The 21,965-nt window shown below is 32.3% G+C and overlaps 3 protein-coding genes across 10 annotated transcripts; 1 reads left to right on the top strand and 2 right to left on the bottom strand.

Annotated features, from left to right (window-relative positions):
* Positions 1–244: 244 nt before the first annotated feature.
* Positions 245–1,698, bottom strand: LOC125876942 (UPF0057 membrane protein At4g30660-like). Its single transcript, XM_049558235.1, has 2 exons — positions 1,546–1,698; positions 245–503 (listed from the first exon to the last, which is right to left on the bottom strand). The coding sequence occupies exons 1-2, from the start codon at positions 1,633–1,635 to the stop codon at positions 378–380; spliced, it is 216 nt and encodes a 71-aa protein (XP_049414192.1). The 5' UTR covers positions 1,636–1,698; the 3' UTR covers positions 245–377.
* Positions 1,699–4,125: 2,427 nt separating this feature from the next.
* On the bottom strand, positions 4,126–5,507 carry LOC125877662 (UPF0057 membrane protein At4g30650-like). Its single transcript, XM_049558890.1, has 3 exons — positions 5,358–5,507; positions 4,606–4,686; positions 4,126–4,251 (listed from the first exon to the last, which is right to left on the bottom strand). Exons 1-3 carry the CDS (start codon positions 5,445–5,447, stop codon positions 4,126–4,128), a joined length of 297 nt encoding a protein of 98 aa, XP_049414847.1. The 5' UTR covers positions 5,448–5,507.
* Positions 5,508–7,809: 2,302 nt separating this feature from the next.
* Positions 7,810–21,781, top strand: LOC125876216 (uncharacterized). 8 transcript variants are annotated; one of them, XM_049557336.1, is made up of 4 exons: positions 7,811–8,118; positions 18,284–18,840; positions 20,659–21,282; positions 21,337–21,781. In XM_049557336.1, exons 1-4 carry the CDS (start codon positions 7,968–7,970, stop codon positions 21,595–21,597), a joined length of 1,593 nt encoding a protein of 530 aa, XP_049413293.1. In that variant the 5' UTR covers positions 7,811–7,967; the 3' UTR covers positions 21,598–21,781. The 8 variants fall into 8 exon arrangements, with proteins under 8 accessions (XP_049413289.1, XP_049413293.1, XP_049413294.1 ...); XM_049557337.1 differs by having other exon boundaries at positions 21,463–21,781; XM_049557333.1 differs by adding an exon at positions 14,723–14,834 and having other exon boundaries at positions 7,811–8,000; positions 20,659–21,781.
* The last annotated feature ends 184 nt before the right edge of the window (positions 21,782–21,965 follow it).

Raw genomic sequence — 21,965 nt, forward strand, 5'->3', positions numbered from 1 at the left:
TCCAATGGTTCCGACTATGGTACCATGTCAAATTTGGTTTAGGGCCTAACTCTGTAATTCATATCCCAAAAGCTAACTCAACGGGAGGAAGATTTCTCAAGCCATATTAAAAAGTATCAAGATCTTATCTCGGTCCGATGTGGGACATTCTCATCAGAAATTAAATACCACACATCAAAACACAAGGCTATAAAGGTTCAATCTTTAAACTCAAACTGCAAAGTTGATTAAGATCAAGTGACATAGAGTACAATTCATCCAATGGTACAAGTTTAAATTACAAGCAAAGAATAACAATACAAGAGTAAACAAGGACAACAACCACACAATCTCAAGTGGTGTAGTCAACAAGGCAAAATGAAAAAGGAATTAAACTATCAAGCAAGAGAATGGTAATGATGGTAGTGTGGTTCATTTTGAATACAAAGGATTGCATAAAGAGCATAGATAATTCCAGGAACATAGCCCAATATGGTCAAAATCAAGCAAATCAAGAACTCCACCTGCAAAAGATTACCAAAAAACAAATCAACACCTTTATCACTAAATCTCCTAAAACAATTGGCCCTATTCTCAAACACCCTTTTTAGTTCATCCCAAAACACAATCACTCAAATCAAAGTAGAACAAAAATTGCAACAAAAAAAATTGAATCTTTTTTATCCACATCGCTAAATAGAGCATATGGTCTATCAAAAATAGCATCTTTACCTCTAAGGTTGTCTGCGTACACTCTACCCTTTAGAGCCCCCACTTTGTTGTTGTATCACTAAATCCCCTTAAACAATTGACCCAATTCACAAACACCCTTTTTAGTTCATCCCCCAAAACAATCACCTAGATCAAAGTTTGAAAAAGATTACAAAAAAATTGGATCTTTTTTCATCCACATCAAACATAGACAAAGTTCTATAAAAAATAGTCTCTCTACCTCTCTTAGACAAGGATAAGGTCTACGTTGAATCTTTTTTATCCACATCACTAAATAGAGCAAAGGGTTAATCATATAGTCTCTCTACCTCTACAAGGAGGATAAGGTTTGCGTTCACTCTATTTTCGTCAGATCCCAGTTTATAGGACAACACTTGATATTTCTGTGGTTGTTGTTTGTATCACTAAATCCCCTTAAACAATTGATCCAATCCTCAATCACCCTTTTTAGTTCATCCCACAAAAACAATCACCCAAATCAAAGTTCCCAAAAATATGCAAAAAAATTGAATCTTTTTTTCACTTACATCACTAAATCAACTTTAAACAATTGACCCAATTCTCAAACACCCTTTTCAGTTCATCCCACAAAACCAATCACCCAAATCAAAGTTTTCCAAAAAATATGCAAAAAAAATAAATAAAATTGAATCTTTTTTTCACTCACATCACCTAAATCACCTTAAACAATTGACCCAATTCTCAAACACCCTTTTTAGTTCATCCCACAAAAACAATCACCCAAATCAAGATTTCCAAAAACTATGCAAAAAAAATCAATCTTTTTTCAATTTTCTTTTTTTAATAAATATGTAGGAAAAAAGGGGATCTTACAGTGCAGCAACCATGGCGAAGGCAAACACCAAGAGGAGGAAGAAGGATTGCTAGTAAAACTTCACAAAGAATTGCACATCTTGAGTCCATTCTTCAAGACACCAGAGGAGTGGGGGTTGGGGTTGAGAAATGATGATGATTGAAATAAGGCAATGATATTTTTCTTATGACTAAAATATATAGGAAGTTCTTTAAATCCTAAGATATGTAAACATTACAATTGACATGATAAATAAGGATATTTCACAAATTGGTATAGTGAAATTAATTTATAATATTTTTTACCTGAGATTACATAATACTTTAAACTAAATATGATATAAGGTTATCGTTAATTTTTTTTGACAATTTACATAAATCTCATAGTGTTAAAAGTTAATTACATTATTTTTCTACTTTTTTTTTTCTAAATTACAAAAATCCCTTGAAATTTATAAATTTCGGATATATCACTAGACTTGGGGATACATCAGCGGACATCTGGATACATATGAAAGGGGTGTATCGAAGAGGGGATATGAATGTATCGGGGAGGGGAATAGAGATGTATCCGAGAGTAGATTTCAAATACATCACTAGACTTTTAGATACACAGTAGACATCTGAATATATGATGTATGAGCGAGAGGGGAGTGATGTATCTAATAGGAAATTTTAGAAAAAAATTTAAATGGTAGAGAATTTTAGAAATTATGATAAAATAAGATGTGTATTTAGGTATTTTTTCCTAAATTGTACACTGAAATTATTAATCATATCTCAAGTATCAAATGACCTTGTGGATAAAATTATTTTGGGATGTATAATCTTGAAATTATAATTCTTGACTAATTTATTATATCTAAACAATAAGTTTGAGGTATAAATTTATCTTCGATTAGTTATTTATTCAACCAAATAAAGTATAAACATATCCGACTCTAATTTTTTTTTCTTTTTGATTCTAAATCAAGAAAATGCTCCCCAAAAAGGAAGAAAATTAGTACCATATTCCTTTGAATAATGTATATTGTGGAAGAGATTTGATCTTTGGTATTAAAAAAGAAAATCATATATGGGTTGACTAGACAAAGAGAAAAATAATATCAATGATAAAGACATGTTTTTCTTTAGTTTTTGTGTGTGTGAAGAAACCTAAGAGGTCACTATTTTTTTTGTACAAAAAGAATAAATTTGTAGACACAATCAGATATATTACATGCACCACCAAAGGATGTGATGTCATGAACGAAATGAAACTCTTTCTTTCTTAATAAAAAATCTAAAGTTCGAGTTTTGAGTATAGAAATATTTTTAAGTAAAGAGTGCATCCCTCTGAATGAGGCTTTAAGCGAAGCAAATTCAAAATAATCGAATTTCAATATGAATATCAGATATCGAGTGAAAAAACAAAATAAATATCGTCATATATTCATTTATAATGATAGATTGATTTAATCAACAAATATAAATAATTTTAAAAATTGGGAGGAAGTGGATGACCCGTTAGGATCAATAGTTGTTAAATTTTCAACTTTTTAAATATAAAATAAAATTATAGCTCTAAAATTTGAATGTTACTTTAAATATCGTGCACAAATAAAACTGACTAGAGATGACAAATGATGGAGTTAGATTCTTTATTAAATTAACAAAACTCGTACACTCATTTTTTATTTTATTTTTTATATATAGAATATATTTATACTTCATTTTCTCTACTAAAATAATGTATTTATTTCAAAAACAATATCAGCTTGGTCTTCCCCAAAAATATATATATATTATATAATAAAGTTATATTGTGTCGGCAACGTAAATGGCGCAAAATTGGAGGACAATGTATTTTTTTTAAATGCCCTTCACAATGTTTACTACTAAAAATGGATTTAATAATTATAAAATATTAAAATTTATCGCTAACCCTATTTAATCATGAATTGACGATAAATTATCATCAAATTTTGTTAGCTACAAAGTTCATATTCTAATTTAGAACTTTGTGATACGAAAGTTTAAAATAGCAGATAGATCAAATACCACAATAAATTGAAAAATAAGAGATCATAAATAATATAAAGTTAAAATAATAGTCATATATCAAAGATTGTATTATTTTGAAATTAAAGAATCTCAAAGCATATAGTATAACTAGTATTTTCTAGATCAATTAATCTAAAATTATTGTTTTCCTATCATCCAAAAGGAGAAAATTTTAAAAATTATAACATACATTTATTTAATCACGACTGATATTATTTGATACATGTGTTTGTGGATATATTTAATTATGTATTTGTGCGCATAATAAGTGTATTCGTATATATATAATAATTGTATCTATGCATATTTGCTATAAAATCTCCAAATCATTGCTATGTTAAACTACCACTATAAAAACTACTAATTAAAGGGCTGAATTAACTAATCGACATATTTTTTTCAAAAAAATAATAATAGGGACATGCCAAAACTTTTATTAATATTTTTTTAAGAACCAAAGAATATCGACTAACAAGTGTTTTCTAGATTAAATAAATCTAGAATTATTGTTTTCCTATTATCCAAAAAAAATATTTAAAATTAAAAATATAATAATAACTAGGCTGTGAGAGGACGCCATTCTTCATCTTGATCATAACCACGAACCACAATTGCATAAATTGCATAAATAATTCCAGGAATATAACCTAGTAGGGTTAAAATCAAGCAAATCAAGAACTCACACTGCAAAAAAAAAGGCAAAAATAATAATAATAATTAATCAAAAGTGATTAGCAAAATTTATTATGTTGAAAGAGATTGTAAGCATTTGATTCCACCTCTGATATTTGATACTTACATGACTAATTTAAATATGTATCGCGCAAGGTCTTTTAAAGGAAAAATGTCACATAAGGTCACCAAGCATGATGAATTAACTTAATATTGTTGAAACATTACTAGAACCTTTTCTTCAACGTGACGCCTTAATGATCGAGTGACAATTTTGATGGTCAATCAACTTTTTTTCTTTATTATCATGATTCTTAAGCAACATTGAATGGGTTTTTTGTTACAAATTATAATTTAATCACGAACTATGACAATTGCATAAATGGCATAAATTATCCCTGGAATATAACCTAGTAGGGTCAAAATCAAGCAAATCAAGAGTTGACACTGCAAAACCAAAAGAAAGTAATTAATAAAAGTGATTAGCAAATTTTATTGTGTTTGAAAGAGATTCTAATTTCTAAGCATCTTTTTGTCACTAATAAGCATGATGCATTTTATATATATCAAGTCAATTGTATATTGTAAAGAAAGATTTTTTTTAAAAAAAAAAATTAGTATATAATATTTGTAAGTATTTATATGGTTATAAATAATTTCAGTTGTGGATAAATTGAGAACTTAGAATTAAATCATCTTCAAAGTGAATTTCTTATCGTATATAATTTTTTGTGAACGAAGTTATCTAATATATTTGCTTGTGAATTCAATCAAGTACTTACTATTTCTCATCAAATACATATATCACATAACTCAGTCAATCAAAATATAGAAAAATAAATAAATAATTTTCTTCACTATCATCGATTTCCCATGATTTTCACCTACCTTATTGACCAACCAATTAAGACACATTGGGTGCAACTTAAAAATACATGACATGAACAATAACAAAATTAGAAATTTCACTATGGATATTCGAGATTAATTAACTTATATATGTAATATCAATTTTTATATACGTATTATAATTTTCAACGAAAGGTATTCAATAATCGTTCTTGATCATGAACCGACAATAAAATTACTATGAAGAGTGAGGGGGTGGGGGATCTTACACTGCAACAACCATGTCTAAAGAAAACTCCAAGAGGTGGAATCAAGATTGCAAGCAAAATCTCCAAGAAAACTTCACATCTTGAAGCCATGTTTAAAATATTTTATTTTATATTTAACAAATTTTATGAAGAAAGTTTAATAAACTTCTATGTATTGGAAATAGAGTTAAGTTCCCAAGTGATAAATCCAGCACCTATAAGTACAAGAAATTTGGTTTTTGCTGGTCTTAAGGAAATAATTTATTCAAGATTCAAACTCACTAAAATGTAGGATCTTATAGTCTTATTCAATTAGTAAATATAATTAACATCTTAACTTTTAGTACTCTTTGATTACAATAACATATTCATTATAATATAAAAAAGATAAGATATACATAGATTTTGTGATTCTCGACTAAAAAAATAAGATATTTATGATAATACAAGAACATACAAAGCAAATGAGACAAAAAAAATAAAATGATACACATTGAAGAATAAGAAATACATGACTACTAATTAATACTACGTACTAATACTGAGAAGTGGAGAAAAGGAGGCTAGACTCGATCCTGCTTCTCCCACATATAAAGTGGAACATCATACGGCTGCCAACTATATATCATTCTATTCTAATTTTCAACCTTCATATCTTCATATCTACGTTCATGCTTTCAGTAAATTGAAGTCGTGTCATATCCTAATTCATGTCTAATGTTCTAAATTGGACCAAATATATCTTTACGGATCGTTTTGATAGTTGGTTGTAGAATTAGTTATATGTTGGTTTCTTAATATTGCAATCCAAACATTGTATTGATTTTATTTATAATAAAAGAATGTTGCTCTCTCTCTTTCACTATCGATTTAGGTGAAATTCGAAGTTTCAGCTCAACCTGCTTCTCCGATGAGTAATTTTTCAGCTCCTAATTACTTCACTCAACAAGCCATTCGAGGTTCTGTTACTCTTCTATTGATTTTCCCTCTTTTTTATTTTTCTGTTTGATGGAAGGAATTTTGGGTTTTGTTCATTTGTTGTGTTTTTGGTTTGATGTTTATTTGTATAGTGAAAAAATGCATAAACTACTATTCTAAGCAAAAATTGTTACTAAGAAAAGGGTTAATAGTCAAAAAGACTATCTTTTTGTGAGTTTCATACATCAACTATGATTTGTTATTTCTTTTGTTAGCTGGACTGTTAGTGTCTATGTATTGAAACATACCTATCTTTCCTATTCCTACCTGATTGGAACACCGTATAGTTGAGGTGTGTTTTAACATATACAAGGTAGTTTAGATACGAAAAGGAAATAATTGATAGTTGAGGTGTGTTTTTTAATACATAGATGATGATAGTTTTAAGTAGGAAGAGGAAACTATTGATGGTTGGGGTGTAAATCTCGCAAAAAAATATGATACTTTATGTGTGTTTTAGACAATCTTTTGCGTCTTCAATACCAACAAGATCAACGCCTATCAATTCAACACATTATCAACAATATTTAATCAATAAAAGATTCATTAATAAATCTGTATCTTTTTTATTTAAACATAGATTCAATATTTTCAAATTAGATGGTAAATGATGCATTGTATCGTATGAACATTTAAAACAAAATATGATATAAAGACAATAAAGCTATATATTAAAAAAAAACAATTACTAATGATATTTACTTGAAAATAAATTATTCACATCACATTAAGGAGTTGTTTGTGACAAAGATCAATAGCACAGAGATTAGTAATGTAGAAATTGATAATGCAAAGATTATTTATTTATCAAGTATTTGGTGCATTGCTTCTTAGTTAATCTTATATGTGGTTTATATAGTAATATAATAGAGATAAGACATAAGTACTCCCTTAGATTATGACTGAAATCTCAAAGACACACTTTAACTAAACTAACATTCTACTCATTTTTTTTGTAATTTTATACACATTTTGGGTTATGTTGCACTGCGTGACTTCACGTAGTTTAAACATGTGAGAGATGTTTGAATGTCACATAAGTCAAAAGGGTGTACAAAATTACAAAAGAAAATGGATTCGAGCGTAATATGACCTTAATTTAGTTAAATGTATCTCTAGAATTTTGATTTTGACGGTACTTATGTCTTATCCCAATGCAAAGTATGAACTATTTTATCTAATGGAAAAATCTTTTTGGCCAGAAAGTTTGATCAGAATGATATTTTATCTATGTAATTTTACTTTTTAAAATATTTTTACCCTTTTAAATTTAATATTTTTTAACTAAAAAATGGAGAAAAAATTCATTTATTTTAAAATTAAAAAAATATTATAATTTTTTTTAACTTTTTGATAAATTATGACTAAATTTTCTGGTTATTTAACACTTTCCTTTTCTAATACATCCAACCAACGACCCGTTAAGTGCCATCTTTCTCACATCCTACTCACCTGACTGCTTTATATTGTGTTGTACTTTAGTCAGAAAAAGGTCTCATTTTTTCAACACAAATTCCCAAAATCACTGTTTGTTCATCACGCCCAGAAAAAAACCCTACCTTTTTTGCTCTCAATCTCTCTATATATGTAACGATTTGCTGTTTTGGCATTGTGAATTTCAAGAAAAAATTCAAAAATTTTGAGTGAATTTTGATGGATTACAAGTATGAATCGGTCGGCGATCATCCGGTGCCGGCGCAGGCGCGGCCTCAGACGTTGACGAGCTATGCACAGCATCCTCAGCCTCCGATGAGTTATACACAGCTTCCGTCTCTCACTTACTTCTCTCAACAAGCTATTCGAGGTTTCTTCCTTTTCTCTATATTTTCGCTTTTTTATATATTTTTTTTCTGTGGATGAATGATTTGTACGAAAGAAAGGATTTTGGGTTTGTCTATGCCAAGTATATAGGAAAGGTTTGTGGTTAATCTGAGTGAGAATGTAACTGATTGAGGTGGTGGAGAGTAGTTTTACCATTCTTTTTGTGTTTAATCCGGAATTTGTGTTTTGTGTTAGTTTGTGTGAAGTATATTCAGAAACATTTGTGGATGAGAATGTATTTGATTGACGAGGTGGAGAGTACTATTAGCATTAATTTTTCTGCTCAATGGGACAATCCTATAGAGATAGAAGGGATTTTGTGTTTAGCTTATGTGGAGTACATTCAGGAGACGATGTGATTAATCTCGATGAGGATGTAGTTAATTGAGGAGGCATAGAGTAGTGTTACGGTCATTTTTCTGTTCAATGGACAATTTTGTATTAATGGAAGGGATTTTTGGGCTTTCTTTGTGGAGTACATTCGGGAGATGTTGTTTATGTCGATGAGAATGTAGTTAATTGTGGAGGCGGAGAGTAGTTGATGTGTGTTTTTAATACATAGATGGTGATAGTTTAAGTAGGAAGAGGAAACTATTGATGGTTGGGGTGTAAACCTCGCAAAAAAATGATACTTTACGTGNATTTGTGGTTAATCTGGATGAGAATGCATTTGATTGACGAGATGGAGAGTACTATTAGCATTAATTTTTCTGCTCAATGGGACAATCCTATAGAGATAGAAGGGATTTTGTGTTTAGCTTATATGGAGTACATTCAGGAGACGATGTGGTTAATCTCGATGAGGATGTAGTTAATTGAGGAGGCGTAGAGTAGTGTTGCGGTAATTTTTCTGTTCAATGGACAATTTTGTATTAATGGAAGGGATTTTTGGGCTTTGTTTGTGGAGTACATTCGGGAGATGTTGTTTATGTCGATGAGAATGTAGTTAATTGTGGAGGCGGAGAGTAGTTGATGTGTGTTTTTAATACATAGATGGTGATAGTTTAAGTAGGAAGAGGAAACTATTGATGGTTGGGGTGTAAACCTCGCAAAAAAATGATACTTTACGTGTGTCTTTTGACTGATATTTCTTAACAAAATTGTATCAAGCTGCAGGATAGAAACTGTGTTCTTCAAGCCAAGTATTGAGCTTTTGGAAACTCTCCTTGCTTTGATCACTTGCTTTATCAATCTAGTTGTAGTCTGCTTCTTGTTCTGAAATATCGTGAAAAAAGACAGTAGCAGCTAGCATCATTCTATACATTTCAGCATTTGGACCTCTTTCTTTAGCATGTTGTTCAGCTCATTTCACGGATGTTCTCCTGATATCACTCCATAACAACAACTTCTGCCACATCTGGTAAGGCACATTACATGCGAAAAACAGACAATGTATGGTATCATTATCCACCTCACAAAGTGAACACATCTGATTTGTAGTCACCCCCATTTAAACAGCCTGTTCCTTGTGTTGAGCCTTCCTAGAGCAACTAACCGTAGAACAAAAATCCATCTAGGTATGCCAATGTTGTTACAAACTAGCTTTTTGGAAATAATGTAGTTTATTGAGTGGATGGAGAATAGTGTATGTTAGCATTATTTTTCTGTTCAATGGACAATTCTGTAGCGATAGAAGGGATTTTTGGTTTTATTTGTGTTTTGAGTTGGCCTCTGTGAAGTACATTAGGAGACATTGGGGTTAATCTCGATGAGAATATAGTTGTTAATTGAGGAGGCGGAGAGTAGTGTTAGTGTTGTCGTGTACTTTGTTATATTGAAATGGCAATTGTTATTGAGTAAAGAGGGTGATTTTTCAGGAAAATCGCTAAATGTGTGGGATTCAGGAAATCTAATGTTGAAAATGCAATGAGAGAATTCCGAGGCAGAGCTAGGATTCTTGCTCTTTTTATTTCTCTGTTTGATGAACAATTCTGTAGTGATCGAAAGGATTTTGGCGTTTTGTTTGTGCCCCGTGTTGGCCTCTGTTAAGTACATTTGGAGACTATTGTGGTTAATCTCATGGTTGCTCTTTATTATGATTATCACAACTTTCAGCTGGCTATGTAGCACCGCCTCATTTTGAAAACAAACCTGATCATATCCAACACCAACCTGCCAATATGCGTGAGGCAATTATGAGAGAGATTGAGAAGGAGCGTATTAGAGAGAAGATTATTGCAGAAGAGATTGCTCATAGACGCATGGTGGAGTTTGACGTAAGAAGAGAGCTCATGATGGAAAGACAACTAGCAAATCAGAGTGGAGAAGGATCATCTCCCTTTTCTTCTCCCACACTTCCGTTCTTGAAGCAACAGAGTGACGTAACATCCTTAGAGGAAAGAATTGCATCGTCACAGATGGGAAGGGGATATTAGTCTCTAGTAGATTGGGTGCACGAAATTAGATTGCAAGACTTGACATAGCGCCATTTGAGGAGCGAATTTGAGGGATTCCTTTTCATCAACGAAGCTTCTCCAGGTTCTTGTGATTCCTACATATCGTAATATTGTAAAACTATCGCTGTTTCAGGTAAATAGAAGGACTTAGTTTGCTCTATTGTATAATTTTTTCTTTATTCATCAAGTGAAATATGTAAAGCTATCGCTGTTTCAGGTAAAATAGAAGGACTTAGTTTGCTCTATCGCGTAATTTTTTCTTTATTTATCAAGTGAAATATGTAAAACTGGACAACCCACAGCTCTAAGTGTTCTTCATTAGCTCACTTCATCGTTGTAAGCTTGTAATGTAATTTACTCAATTATATTCTTAATGGGTGTAACAAGTCAAACAGTGACAAGTTTAAATGAACCGAGGGAGTAGTAAATTGTTACTTAGTGATGTTGAGGATGGATCTCAAAATCAGACAATCAACATATCAAACACATAAATTTTAAATTTTAAAAAACACAATATCTTACAATTTGATCGACTATGGATATGAAGACACTGACATGAGGATTGCGATATAAGTGAAAACTATCAATAGTCGAACATACAAGTTGTGCATTAGCAATAAGATTGATAATGCACAAATAATATGTTTGAAAATATTCATAGTTTTCACTTGTATCTCGATTAGGACATCATTTTCTTCATATCCATAATCTTCGATAGCTTCATCTGTGTGAGTTGTTTCATTTCAATAACTTAAACACATGAAGCAAATCAAATTATAAAATTTTGTATTTCTTAATTGTTAATTTATGTGTTTCATAAAACAAAGGATACAATGTAGAATATTAAGACTTCAAAACCTCAAAAAAGATCACATAAAATTCAAATTATAAAAACCTTTTTCTTTTTAAGAAAAAATGTAAAGATCGAAAAGAGTACTGTTGAGTGTAAACATCTATTAAGAAGCTCATGATTTCTATCAATCTGTCAATTTTCAAAACGATAATAATATAATAAATAAGGATAGATTTTATAAATATAATTTATTTAAGAATGTATTTAAATTAAAAAATAATAATGTTTTTTTTGGTAATTAACATTTTATTAATCTACCACAATCAGCTAATCTATTAATTTCTTATTTCTAGTTCAATTTCTCAGAGAATTTGACGACTTATAGTTTCTCTCCAGTAATAGAAAAAAATATTTATGATAGGTATAATAATGAGGTTAGGGAGATCTCAAATTTAGAATTGATTATTTAAAAGTGAGAAAGTAAAAATAGAAAAAAAAACTGAAAACAGATATAAAAATATTAAAAATTCGAAGGAACAATCTAAAAAATTTTAAAGAACACAATGTTTTAAAGTCTTGATCGAAGCAACAACATATAGATTTATGAAAATAAATTTAACGTCTTTACTTGAGACAACAAATCAAAATGACAACTTCAGATCGACAATATTCAAGTAAAAGCATATAGATTTATGAGAAAAAACCTAATGCTTTTACTTTTAAAAACTAAATCAAAATTATTAAGATCTTGACTACTTTAAAGGTAACTTAAGACGACAATTAGTATGTAGAAACTAATCGTCATCTAAAGAGTATCAATAGATCAAATATATCACAAAGAAAAAGTTGAAGCTTCTAAAGCTAGAGCTTTGCTATCAATACTCAAAAGCATTTCCCTTTTTTGGAGGGTTAAAATAACTTAGTGGGTGAAAACACAAAAAGACACTTTATTTTAAAAAATAAATAAATTAAAGTTGAAATTGTGTTTAACCATAGTTTTTGCAAACAATATTAGAATTTGAATGTACTCTTTTTAAATAAGGTTTATACCCTCAAAATTTGTGAAAACTAGCAAAATTATCCAACTTGATTATTTTACCTCAAATATCTCAAAATAGATAGTCACAATATGTCGTAGATTAAATTTAAGATATTGCATATTATTACAAATAGATCAACACAATCATATATGAAATATTCAAGAACTTCATAAATAATTTATTTTAATGGTATTAATTTGATCTTGTCCATCTCAATTTCTATTATTGAAACTTCTGATAAAATTATTTGACACTATACTAATTCAAATAAGTATGAGGGATCTGATTATCATTTAGCGAATGATTTTGTTAATTTTATTGATGCTAGTATTTATAGGCCTCAAGCCAATTGTCATTTGTTTTCAAAATCTTTTTAGAATTTTTGTGGTTCATGAAAATAAGAAATAAATATAAATATCTTCTCAAAAAAATACATTCTTAATGTCTTATCTGTTAGACAAGAGGGAATTGTTCGGATGGTAAACACACATCACTTTCAATTTTAAGATCATATGTTTGAGTTACCAAGAGACGAAAAAAGTGAGAGCTCCTAGGGAGAGGTATAACATATATTTTTAAAATGTATTTTTTTAATTGTCTCAAAGCTCTGTTAGCATGGAAATTGACTTCTATTAACTGATCAAATTTAGAAAAAAATTATTAATTTCACAAATATGATGAAATAATTAATTTCGAAATACATGTCAATACCCCAATTCCCTTAAACTAATGATGTTTAATATTTCTCTTCTTCTTCTTTTTTTTGGCAAATGTGAAAGACTAGAAATTTACTAAGCTTTAATGATAATATTAATGAACCTAATGTCATTATTAATAGGATAATATTTGATTTATATGAAGATGACAATGTCTTGCAAATTACATCAATCTTGACTTCTATACCTAACAACACTTATGATGAAAATTATATGGCACAAGATAAAGTTATTATTTTTATAGATATAGATTTATAAATGGAGAAGAAAAATGTAAGCATCGAAATGACGCCAATGGATAATTGTGGACATTTACTTCATGCCCTTGACACTCCTATTCAATTTGTATTTTACTTAAGCACTAACAATTCAGAAGACTTTTGAAACAAATTATACATAACGACTGGTCAATAATTCATATATTATTAGATGCAAAGAATATAGTACAAATATTACAAAATAAGATAATAATATTTGAGAAATAAATATCATTTACGAGGATATATGAATATAGATATCTTCTTTTAAAGATATCAATATTTTATATATTCCTCAAATATAAAATGTGCAAGCTTATAATCTAGCAAAATTCTGTATTTCCCTGCTACATAGAGTTTCTCAACTTTTTTTGGACCTTACCAACAAAAACAAATCAATTTAGACAAGTCTTTTGCCTCTTCAATGCCGACAAGATCAACGCCTATCAATTCAACACATTATCAACAATATTTTATCGATAAAAGATTCATTAATAAATCCATATCTTTTTTATTTAAACACGAATTCAATGTTTTCAAATTAGATGGTAAATGATGCATTGTATCGTATGAACATTTAAAACAAAATACGACATAAAGACAATAAAGTTATATATTAAAAAAAAAACAATTACTAATGATATTTACTTGAAAATAAATTATTCACATCACATTAAGGAGTCGTTTGTTACAAAGATTAATAACACAGAGATTAGTAATGTAGAAATTGGTAATGCAGAGATTATATATTTATCAAGTGTTTGATGCATTGCTTTTTACTTAATCTTATATGTGATTTAAATAGTAATATAATAAGATTAAGACACAAGTACTCCCTTAGATTATGACTAAAATCTCAATGATATACCTTAACTAAACTAACATTCTATAACTAATTTTTTTGTAATTTTATACACCTTTTGGCTTATGTAGCACTGTTTGACTTCACGTAGTTTAAACACGTGAGAGATGTTTGAATGTCACATAAGTCAAAAGGGTGTATAAAATTACAAAAGAAAATGAATTCTAGGGCAATTGGACCTTTATTTAGTTAAGATGTGTCTCTAGAATTTCAATTTTAACGATACTTGTGTCTTATCCCAATACACCATACCAAACGACCCGTTAAGTGCAATTCTTTCTCACATCCTACTCACCTGACTGCTTTATAATGTGTTGTACTTTAGTCAGAAAAAGGTCTCATTTTTCAACACAAATCCCAAAACCACTGTTCATCACTCCCAGAAAAAACCCTACCTTTTTTGCTCTCAATCTGATATGTAACGTTTTGCTGTTTTGGCATTGTGAATTTCAAGAAAAATTTCAAAATTTTTGAGTGAATTTTGATGGATTACAAGTATGAATCGGTCGGCGATCATCCGGCGCCGGCGCCGGCGCGGCCTCAGACGATGACGAGCTATGCACAGCACCCTCAGCCTCCGATGAGTTATACACAGCTTCCGTCTCTCACTTACTTCAGTCAACAAGCCATTCGAGGTTTCTTCCTTTCCTCTGAATTTTCGCTTTTTTTAAATTTTTTTTGCTGTGGATGAATGATTTGTACGAAAGAAAGGATTTTGGGTTTTGGGTTTGTCTATCTGAAGTATATCGGAAAGGTTTGTGGTTAATCTGGGTGAGAATGTAGCTGATTGAGGTGGTGGAGAGTAGTTTTACCATTCTTTTTGTGTTCAATCTGACAATCCGGAATTTGGGTTTTGTTTGTGTTTTGTGTTAGTCTATGTGAAGTATAGTCAGAAACATTTGTGGTTAATCTGGATGAGAATGTATTTGATTGACGAGGTGGAGAGTACTATTAGCATTAATTTTTCTGCTCAATGGGACAATCCTATAGAGATAGAAGGGATTTTGTGTTTAGCCTATGTGGAGTACATTCTGGAGACGATGTGGTTAATCTCGATGAGGATGTAGGTAATTGAGGAGGCGTAGAGTAGTGTTACGGTAATTTTTCTGTTCAATGGACAATTTTGTATTAATGGAAGGGATTTTTGGGTTTTGTTTGTGTTAGCTTATGTGGAGTACATTCGGGAGATGTTGTTTATGTCAATGAGAATGTAGTTAATTGTGGAGGCGGAGAGTAGTGTTAGTATTAAATTTCTGTTCAATGGACAATTCTGTATTGATGGAAGAGATTTTTGGGTTTTATTTGTGTTGTGTTAGCTTATATGGAGTACTTTCTGGAGGCATTGTGGTTAATCTCTATGAGAATGTAGTTAGTTGAGGAGGCGGAGAGTACTATTAACATTAATTTTTCTGTTCAATAGGACAATCTTATAGTGATAGAAGGGATTTTGGGTTTTGTTTGTGGTCTGTGTTAGCCTCTATGAAGTATATCTGGAGACATTTTAGTTAAAATCGATGATAATATAGTTAACTAAGAATGTAGTTAATTGAGGAGGCGGAGAGTGGTGTTAATGTTGTTGTGTGGTTTGTTATATTAAAGTGTCAATAGTGATTGAGTTAAATGGGTGATCCTTTTTCTTTTTAGGAAAGTTGGTCAATGTGCGAGATTCGGAAAATCTTCCATTAGAAGTGCAATAGAAGGAATAGATCTATTAATTATTTCATAAAAAAAATAAAAATTGTGGCAATTTGGTTTTGGACGGCTAATAAGTAGAAAGAAGTATCTGGCTTGAAAGGTTACAACTTTTTGAAACAATAAGACCTTTCAAGATAATTTTTTTAATGTTTTTAAGTTGTTACACTGTCAAAGCAGCTGCTTTTAGATATTTGTAAAATGCTTGTTGTATCCTAAGAAGAGCATTATTTCGTATCACCAAAAGATGGGAATCATTCTACTTAGAAAGTGTTTCTGAAAGTAGCTGCCTTTTTTTTCTTCTTCTGTAAACTTGTTTCTTCTCTACTTATTTCTAACTAGTATCGTTCACTTAAGTATGTGAAGTATATTAGGAAACATTTGTTGTTTATCTGGGTGAGAATGTAGTTGATTGAGGAGGTGGAGAGTAGTGTTAGCATTATTTTGTAGTGATAGAAGGGATTTTGGGTTTTATATGTGTTTTGTGTTTAGCTTATGTGGAGTACATTTGGGAGACGTTGTGGTTAATCTTGATGAGGATGTAGTTCATTGAGGAGGTGGAGAGTAGTGTCAGCGTCATTTTTCTGTTCAATGGACAAATATGTATTGATGGAAGGAATTTTTGGGTTTTGTTTGTGTTAGCTATTGAGGAGTATAATCTGGAGATGTTGTCGTTAATCTTGATGAGAATGTAGTTAATTGTGGAGGTAAAGAGTAGTGTTAGCCTTATTTTTCTGTTTCAATGGACAATTCTGTATTGATGGAAGGGAATTTTGGGTTTTGTTTGTGTTTTGTGTTAGCTTATGTGGAGTACATTCGGGAGACGTTGTGGTTAATCTGGGTGAGAATGTCGTTAATTGAGGAGGTGGAGAATGGTTTTAGCATTATTTTTCTGTTCAATGGACAATGCTGTGTTGATGGAAGGGATTTTGGGTTTTATTTGTGTTTTGTGTTAGCTTATGCCGAGTACTTTCGGGAGAAGTTGTGGTTAATCTTGATGAGAATGTAGTTAATTGAGGAGGTGGAGAGTAGTGTAACCATTATTTTTGTTCAATGGACAATTCTATAGCTATAGAATGCGTTTTGTTTTTTAATTGTGTTTTTTGTTAGCTTATGTGGAGTACTTTTGGGAGACGTGGTTAATCTCTTATGAGAATGTAGTTAATTGAGGAGGCGGAGAGTAGTATTAGCATTAATTTTTTTGCTCAATGGGACAATCCTATAGAGATAGAAGGGATTTTGGGTTTTGTTTGTGTTCTGTGTAAGCCTCTGCGAAGTACATTTGGAGACATTTTGGTTAATCTTGATGAGAATGTTGTTAATTGAGGAGGCGGAGAGTAGTATTAGCATTTATTTTTCTATAGCGATAAAAGGGCTTTTGAGTTTTAGCATTAATTTTTCTATAGCGATAAAAGGGCTTTTGAGTTTTATTTGTGTTAGCTTACGTGGAGTACTTTTGGGAGACATTGTGGTTAATCTTGATGAGAATGTAGTTAATTGAGGAGGTGGAAAGTAGTGGTACTATTTTTGTGTGGTTTGTTGTGTTGGAAGTGGCAATAGTTATTGAGTAAAGAGGGTGAGAGTTAGTAAAGCGGGGCTAGGATTTTTGCTCTTTTAGTTTCTCTGTTCGATGAACAACTCTGTAGTGATAGAAGGGATTTTGGGTTTTGCTTGTGTTCTGTGTTAGCCTCTGCAAGGTACATTTGGAGACATGTTGGTTAATCTCGATGAAAATGTAGTTAATTAAGGAGGCGGAGAGTAATATTAGTGTTGCTCTGTGGTTTGTTATATTGAAGTGTCAATAGTGATTGAGTAAAGAGGGTGATCCTTATTATTTCAGAAAAGTTGGTAAATGTGCGAGATTCGGAAAATCCTAAATTGTAAGGTTTCGACTTTTTGTAACAAAACAACCTTTCAAGATTACTTTTTTTAAAAAAATGTTTGTAAGTTGTTCCATTGTTTAAGCAGCTGCTTTTAGATTACTGGTAAAATGATTGTTATATCCTAAGAAGAGCATTATTTCCTATCCCAAAAGATAGGAAACACTCTATTTTGAAAGTGTTTCCGAAAGCAGCTGCCTTTTTTTCCTTCTGTAATCTTGTTTCTTCTTTACTTATTTCTAACTAGTACTTAGGTATTTGTCTTATCCTTGATGGTGTTCATTTAAGAGAAAGATTGACTTTTGATTCGTTGAATGTCCTGGAATTGTCTATGCCTGTGTTAACCAAGCACAGAACTGAAGGGGATGAAATGTAGTTACTTGGAAGAGACGAATTTCTAAGTTTGGCTTTTTTGTTGCTCCTGAGTTCTATTGACTTCATGGTGCCTGCATTGTTCAATTTATATTGTATTTTGAGACTAAGTTGTTACTCTTTGCGTTGTTTACCACAAGTTTCAGCTGGCTACATGGCGCCTCAATTTGAAAACAAACTTGATCATATCCAAAACCAACCTGCCAATATGCGTGAGGCAATTTGGAGAGAGATTGAGAAGGAGAAAATTAAAGAGGAGATTATAGCTGAAGAGATAGCTCGAAGACGCATGTTGGAGTTGGAAGTTAGACGAGAGCTCATGATGGAAAGACAACTAGCACAGCAGAGTGGAGAGGGATTGTCTCCTTTTTCTTCACCTGCGATGAGTTTCTCTCCCACGCTTCCATTATTGAAGCAACAGACTGTTGTAACGTCTGTAGAGGAAAGAATTGCAAGGTCACTTGAGGACAGGATGGGAAGGGGGATATCAGTCTCTAGATTGGGTGCAAGAAATGAGATTGGGAGACTTGAAATAGTACCATTTGAGGAGCGGATTCCAGAGATTCCTTTTCAGCAGCGGAGTGTGGAACCAAAAAATTCTGCTTTGAAGCCTGTATCCCATAGTTCAGTGCCAATGATTTCTGAATTGCAGTCCCCTTTGGAGCCTAGCAAAGAAAAAGACAAGATCATCTTGCTGGTCAGTATGTTCTTGTTCATCCTGCATATGTCTATTCCATTTTGGTATCCTGAACTAGAGATCATACTTGCTATTTCTGATAAAGTTTTTCTTATTTTTTGTTTCTTCTCTCTCTTGGGTGAAGTGATTAGTTTGATAGCATTGCTTTTTCTGGATTCAATTCAAAATAATTGCTATAACCAGTCAATGCATATATCCATCTTTATGCTTTGTACTGGTTTGTATCTAACACTAGGGTCTCCCCTCCGATGCATATCCTACCGATTGCAGCTAATCTTAGGACTGCATTCATATACTTACAATGCAGTCTCTTAGGTCCTTTCTCTCATTGTCCTTTTGTATATCTGTGTGTGCACGTGTCCTTATTTCCCCCTTTTTCTTGCCTGCTTCTCCTTTATTGAACGGTAGAGTTTTAACTGGACCCTTGGTAGCTCTCAAACGTGTCAATCTCATCTAGCAAGAAGAATAGGGAATAGATACTCTATTTCACCTGATTGTGGTAAAAAGATTGCACAATACATGTCCTCGCTTATATCTGTAATTAGTGTGTACAAATGTTTCTTCTATTTTTTGTGTCAATGTGGAAGGCCAGGGCCGTTTGATAACTATCAAGGTTACTAAAGTAGGAGAAGCGAGTTAGATATTGCAGTTAGATATTACTAAAGTAGGCCAGGGCTGTAGATTGATCCTGTTTACTGTGCCTAATTAGTTGGGTTGTTTGTTTTTGGCTGAAATGATCACAGCTGGGGAATGAACCACAAGATGAGACTTTTTTGCTTATAATTGCTATTTCTTTGTCGAATGCTAATAAATGATAACAAATGGGTGAAACAAGTGTTGTGCACATCTGTTCTAAGTTGCAGTTTTGGATTACAATTTGAATTATTAAATTGTAATTTTGAAGTATGACTTCTCCACCAGTTTTGCTTTCATATTTTGAGGTGAGTGTGTCCCAATTGAGACTTTTTGCTTCGTTTGAAGTTAGTCTTAACAGTTATAATTCTACTAAATATACCCAAATCATCCTATCAATTCAAAGGTGAGCAGAAGAGTGTGTTCAGGGAGCAAATGGATGAGATTGCACTTTTATTCTTTTAGTAACTAAGTAACTCCTAAAAAAAACTTTAGTAACTAAGTTACTCTTTACTTTCATGAGATGGTTCATTCAAGATCTAACAAATAGGCTATGGATGAAGCTACACTCTAGGAGATTGTGCAATTAATTCTAGGAAATAAATGACTGTTTATGGTTGAGCCAACCGGCTACTGGAAACAGCATGCGTACATTGGGTACGTTGTTGTAAGGTAAGTATATGATTTAGCTGTCAGTTTATCTTTGAGAGCCGTAGGCAAATAAAGTATTGGGAGACCAATACTTTAAATTAATTGACAAGCCGGTGACCTCTGTAGAAGAAGGGGAGTTCCTATATTAAATGTGGATTAAATGGACCCGAGGAGAGAGATTGACAAGGAGACATAGGTAAATAACCATTCTCTCCATATAGGCTTTTAGCATGATCTGAGGTTTCTCTCTTATTGTATCTCTTTATAAAGCAGTGCACATATTAGGTGTAGGTAGAGTTTTCTGGTAATTTGATGTAAGCTTCGTGTTATGCCTGACGCTGGCTTAGTACGAATATTTAATAAATGCAGACGTTCCAACCATTTAAACTATACTGACATCCATTATGTGTGTAAAATCTGGCTCTCATCACTTATCTCGCTTTTTATGAAATGTATAGGATTACATTACCTTTCACCACTAATCTGATTGAATTTTGAAGCATTTACGAACTTCTCTTGAGCTTTTGGTTGCAGGCTAAGCCTATTACAAGTGTCTCTGGAGCAAAACGAAAAGCTGTAACACCACCAGTGGAGGTTGTCAGCCTGCCTCCGTCATCCAGTGTTCCTAAGAAAAATGGGAAAGAGGACTGGAGTTGTGCACTTTGCCAGGTAAGTGCGACATGTGAGCGTGGTCTGAATGATCACCTCCAAGGTAAGAAACACAAGTCCAAGGAAGCTGCATTGCGAGAACAGAGGAACGGGAAGAACTACAGTATTGGTCTTTTCCCAAAGAAACCTAAGATTAACAACTTTTCAGAAGCCGATGGCAATGTTAACATGGAGCAAATGGTAAAACCAAAAGTTGAATTGTTGCTTCATAACAAATCAGGGGAAAGATCATCTCTGGTAATTTTGGAGAAAGAAGGTGCAGAGGACACCATCACCCCAACTCTGCATCACAATGCTGATGACTTGAAGAAAAGTGCAAATGCAACTCCAAAAAAGCAGAAGACTAGTAAGAAGAAGAAGTACAAATTTTGGTGCGCAACGTGCAAAGTAGGGGCTTTGTCAGAGGTGTCATTGGAGGCACACAGGGTAGGGAAGAAGCATAAGGCTCGTCTCCTGGTGCTCAGCAGCGTTGCTGCTTCAGCTTCTAAGGTTGAGAGCACTCAAAAAGCATTAGAAGAGGTCGAAGAAACTGAAGCTGTTAAGGTTGAGAGCACTCAGACTGTTCATGAAGCATTAGAAGAGGTCGAAGAAACTGAAGCTGCTAAAATTGAGAGCACTCCAACTGTTATTGAAGCACTAAAAGAGGTTGAAGAAACTGAAACTGCTAAGGTTGAGAGCACTCCAACTGTTAATGAAGCATTAGAAGTTGTCAAAGAAACTTTAGTGATCGATGATGTGGGTGCAGGTGTTGATAGCATTAACCCCGACGAGCAGGAAGAAGTGTTCACCACTGGCGATAACTGAGTTCAGTTATTTTCAGGAGTATCATAGTGTTATGTTAACATGTAGAGTTTAGGGGAGGGATTGTAAGGTAAACTGTGACAACTTGTCTACCAATTGTGATGTGTATGTACTCTTTTAGTACTCTAGCTCTGTTCAAATAATTGGGTATTTTTCAGTTTATGAAATGACGTTTGGTTCGACAAAAGATCATGGAAAAGTGTTTCATTATATGTGACCTAGTGCATGATGTGTGGTGCATTGGCCTTGCCTTGACATACCCCAAACCCGTGTATTCCCACAGGTGGAGTCAGAGAGGGTAGTGTGTAAGTTGATCTTATTCCTACATTGTGATGGTACGAAGATTATGACCTCGATTCTAGGAGAGCCAA

This window comes from Solanum stenotomum, chromosome 9 (assembly GCF_019186545.1).
Source record: "Solanum stenotomum isolate F172 chromosome 9, ASM1918654v1, whole genome shotgun sequence".
In the NCBI taxonomy this organism is placed as follows: Eukaryota; Viridiplantae; Streptophyta; class Magnoliopsida; order Solanales; family Solanaceae; genus Solanum; species Solanum stenotomum.

Coding starts and splice junctions, on each gene's coding strand:
- LOC125876942 (XM_049558235.1), bottom strand. CDS start 1,635: ATGGACTCAAGATGTGCAATTCTTTGTGAAGTTTTACTAGCAATCCTT. Junction 504..1,545: donor TTCGCCATGGTTGCTGCACT/GTAAGATCCCCT, acceptor AATCTTTTGCAG/GTGGAGTTCTTGATTTGCTT.
- LOC125876216 (XM_049557330.1), top strand. CDS start 7,968: ATGGATTACAAGTATGAATCGGTCGGCGATCATCCGGTGCCGGCGCAG. Junction 8,119..18,283: donor CTCTCAACAAGCTATTCGAG/GTTTCTTCCTTT, acceptor GTTTACCACAAG/TTTCAGCTGGCTACATGGCG. Junction 18,841..20,658: donor AAGACAAGATCATCTTGCTG/GTCAGTATGTTC, acceptor TTTTGGTTGCAG/GCTAAGCCTATTACAAGTGT.
- LOC125877662 (XM_049558890.1), bottom strand. CDS start 5,447: ATGGCTTCAAGATGTGAAGTTTTCTTGGAGATTTTGCTTGCAATCTTG. Junction 4,687..5,357: donor TTAGACATGGTTGTTGCAGT/GTAAGATCCCCC, acceptor TTGGTTTTGCAG/TGTCAACTCTTGATTTGCTT. Junction 4,252..4,605: donor CCATTTATGCAATTGTCATA/GTTCGTGATTAA, acceptor TTTTTTTTGCAG/TGTGAGTTCTTGATTTGCTT.